This window comes from Olea europaea, chromosome 18 (genome assembly GCF_002742605.1).
Source record: "Olea europaea var. sylvestris chromosome 18, O_europaea_v1, whole genome shotgun sequence".
NCBI classification, from domain to species: domain Eukaryota; kingdom Viridiplantae; phylum Streptophyta; class Magnoliopsida; order Lamiales; family Oleaceae; genus Olea; species Olea europaea.
The window spans coordinates 23128828-23132381 of NC_036254.1; the positions used below are offsets into that span (position 1 = coordinate 23128828).

The 3554-nt window shown below is 37.4% G+C and overlaps 1 protein-coding gene and 1 long non-coding RNA gene across 2 annotated transcripts; one reads left to right on the forward strand and one right to left on the reverse strand.

Annotated features, from left to right (window-relative positions):
- Positions 1 to 6: 6 nt before the first annotated feature.
- On the forward strand, positions 7 to 3378 carry LOC111367825. Its single transcript, XR_002697894.1, has 2 exons — positions 7 to 478; positions 2915 to 3378. It is a non-coding gene; the product is annotated as an uncharacterized LOC111367825 (long non-coding RNA).
- On the reverse strand, positions 767 to 1812 carry LOC111367824 (protein PAF1 homolog). The gene is made up of 5 exons (XM_022988888.1): positions 1695 to 1812; positions 1535 to 1603; positions 1381 to 1452; positions 1161 to 1304; positions 767 to 1071 (listed from the first exon to the last, which is right to left on the reverse strand). The coding sequence occupies exons 1-5, from the start codon at positions 1773 to 1775 to the stop codon at positions 967 to 969; spliced, it is 471 nt and encodes a 156-aa protein (XP_022844656.1). The 5' UTR covers positions 1776 to 1812; the 3' UTR covers positions 767 to 966.
- Positions 3379 to 3554: the final 176 nt, after the last annotated feature.

The window sequence follows — 3554 nt, forward strand, 5'->3', positions numbered from 1 at the left end:
TTTTTTTTGATTTGTTTGATATATGGGTTTGGCATAGTTTAGAACTGACAGTTGTCTCGTCCTGTGTCCTCTTGATCAATTTATCTGATCTCGTACTGTTATTTCTTCATCAGATTTTTGCCAGCCCATTTCACGAAAATATGATCTTTTGATCCAATAATTTAGTTTTGACAGTTTTCTTGGATGCAAAAGGATATCTATAATTTGATCAAAAATGCTACTAGATTGTGAAACACTTTTCATATCATTAGAACCTATAATTTGTCCTCTTTTCCAAGGCTACATGCTAGGTTCATATTTCTAAAGTAGTAGTGCCGTTTCAAAGCAGAAAAAAGGAAGTGGAAATTATCTTCCATCTTGCTTGAAATTGCAAATTTCCATTCACCACTGCCCTTATTTTCCACTCTAACCATTGTCAGACTGTATATCGACGAGTGGCTTCATATGAGAATGCAGAAGATTTTCGACGGGATGTGAGGTAAGAGTTTAATTCATAATTTATATGCAAACAATTATGTTGCATCATGTTTGTATGTATTAGTATTCTTATTCATATATGTTATGAATCGTGAAAATATGAGACAGCAAGTGATTCTGTATATTAACGAACTTTGAGGAGGAACACAAAAGCAACACAAAAGCGAAACTAATAACCCAAAACATCCCTGCCATGTCTGCATAAATTTATAATCACCATCCTCTTCTTCAACATCATCTCTCTCTCTCTCTCTCTCTCTCTCTCTCTCTCTCTNGGGGGGGGGGGGGGGGGGGGTAGTCAAATCAAGAAAATATATGCTGCCAAATTTAGGTCCAAAGACAAAAATTAAAATTTCAAGATCACAAGTCCTACTACAAAGCTTTCTTTTAAATTATAGTTTTTATTTTTTATAGTTTTAATTTTTAATTTTTTTAATTTTTGAGCAAATCTTTTTTATTACAGTTTATTGTTCAGTATAAAAGAAGGAACTACTCAGATAAATAGTCTTCAGCTCCACTATAGTGATCATCAGCATCAATGTGGTGCACACCCTTTCCATCCACGCTGAATCTTCCCTTTGAAGGTATATAATCCTGCTAATAAGCACGCCATGAGACGATATTGATATAATAGCTAAAATAATGAACAGAATCGAAGAATCAAGAGTAACATCAAACAAAACCTCAGCATCGTTCAATTCTCTGGCAGAAACAGTGGATCTGTTCCGAACTGTCACTCTTTCAGGCACAGGAAATTGTTCAATTTCATCACTTGATTTTCCTTCTGCCGCCCTCTTTTTTCTTAACATGAGCTTTGTTGGAACAGGCTACATTAAGTTCGACGTGAATTAGAACAAAGAGGCACCCTCTATGGAATTTACAAGCTAAAAATTATAAACTTACCAGGTATCTGGCTTCTGATTCGCCTAATGCCAACAGATATGTAGTAGGGTCATCTGCATCATCACCTCGAACCTGTGGAACCATTATCAAGATACGTTATGCAAACAGCTGCAGTAAAAGTCATTTGAAACTGACAATAAGCTACATTACGTACATCCCAGTGATACTCTCTGATCCATGAATAAGAAATCTCTTCATTTTCGTCATCCATATCCTTCTTTATCTGCAACCATTCACACCAAATTAGCTCAGCAAAAATCATCGCTACATCAATAAAATATTTAGAACATTTTTCACTTTTTAAAATTCTTTACCTCACCAATTGATGGCACCATGTATGACAAAAATTTATCAGGTCGGTCTGCACTCGAGCTTGAAGCCATAAAACTTTTCATTATTGCCTGTACAGTGTATGGATAAATTAAAGTGTCGGTCTGTACTCGAGCTTGAAGCCATAAAACTTTTCATAATTGCCCATACAGTGTATGGATAAATTAAAGTTCCAGCATTAATCCTATATACTCCAATCTTTGCTTGTCAAAGAACATCCCCGGTAGAGTTTTAAGTATCTATCAATAAAACTATCTGAACAAACTCTTCCCTTAGCATCTAACGAAATTAGAAGTAACTGAGAAACCAGGAGGTTATCCTAGGAATAAAAACTAGGCTTGCAAAGGAGATGATCATTACAAATTTTTTTCAATTATATAGGATTTAGATATCGAGAGTCCGCCAACAATTGAAACCGGGGGGTGGGAACAAATGACTCGAGAAAGAAAAATCAAGGAGCAGATTGAAACATGTACCAAAAAATGTAGAAAACTTGATAGCTGTTAAGAAGCTCTAAGATATTCATTTTCTAGTATAGCATTTCAGAAAATGACGCATCTCAACTTCCTTTATCCCTCCCTATAACTGAGTAGATCAAAGGTGACAGAACAAAGCAGGAGATTCCCAATTTGCACGCTCCAACTACNTCTCTCTCTCTCTCTCTCTCTCTCTCTCTCTCTCTCTGTTATACATATACACATATATTGGCGTGCAGGTGTGTAGCTATGTATTCATCACCTTCATCTTCTTCTTCAAAAGCTCCTGTAAACCACCTGCACCTGCACCTCCACCTCCTCCTCAGGCTCTCTCTCTCTCTCTCTCTATATATATATATATATATATATATATGCAGTTATTTTCTTGAGTTAATCAGAGAATCTTACTCGTTTCTTAGGAGGGCAACTTGGATTCTATATGATTGTCATCAATGTTTGCAGCCATAGCAGTGTCATTGTTTATCCTTGTTATATAAACATATCAGAGCCCTTTTCTCTTCACTTATGGCTCCTATCCTCTGCTCGACGGGATCAAGTTGGTTGAGCATGGGTGGAGTCGAGCTGAGGCCTCCTAGGTGCTCGACCCTTGTTGAATTTAGTGTCAAGGGCTCAAGTCGATCATTTTAGTATCTCCCATTCCTTGTGACTATGTCTTAAGAGTTCTGCTCGACGTAAACTAATGTTGTTTGCGGTCTTCCACTTTTCAGTCTAGTGCTAGCTCCTGTTCGACGAGGAGGTGAGGCAATTTTATGGGCTGCTGGCAAGCTAGAAACAAACCGTAATGGACTACCCACCTCTCCCTCATCTGCTGATGTCCAAAGCAGGGTGTTGCAAGCTGCAGCAAAGCATGAATCTCAACCGTCTGATAGCGAAGAAGTGCAAGACTCGTCTCGAGTTTCTGGCAATGAGAATGTAGATTTATCTGAAGCATAGAACTGAAAAATTACACTGCGTTTTATTATCGTTCTTTGTTTCTTGGTCATATTTCATAATCTATAGGAACTCGATGATGCCAAGCAAGTTGATATTTCTCGTGTTTTTAGAAATATGTTTCATTTCTCTGAAAATTATGTGATGTTGATAACAAGAAATACTTGTAATACTGAAATTCTAGTTTGTCCATCATGACCTGGAGACGAAATACATACATTTGGACATGATTTTACAGAAACCTTCGCTCTATTATCTCTCTGTTAGGCAAAAAGTTCTAATCAAAACAGATATGAACATGGACATGGTGAAAGTAACTTGGTCTTTTGCTTCTTATAAATAATCACCTCCAACATACAAGGCAATGTGAACAAAACACACAAAAAACCCCCGGGGGGGGGGGGGGGGGGGGGGGGA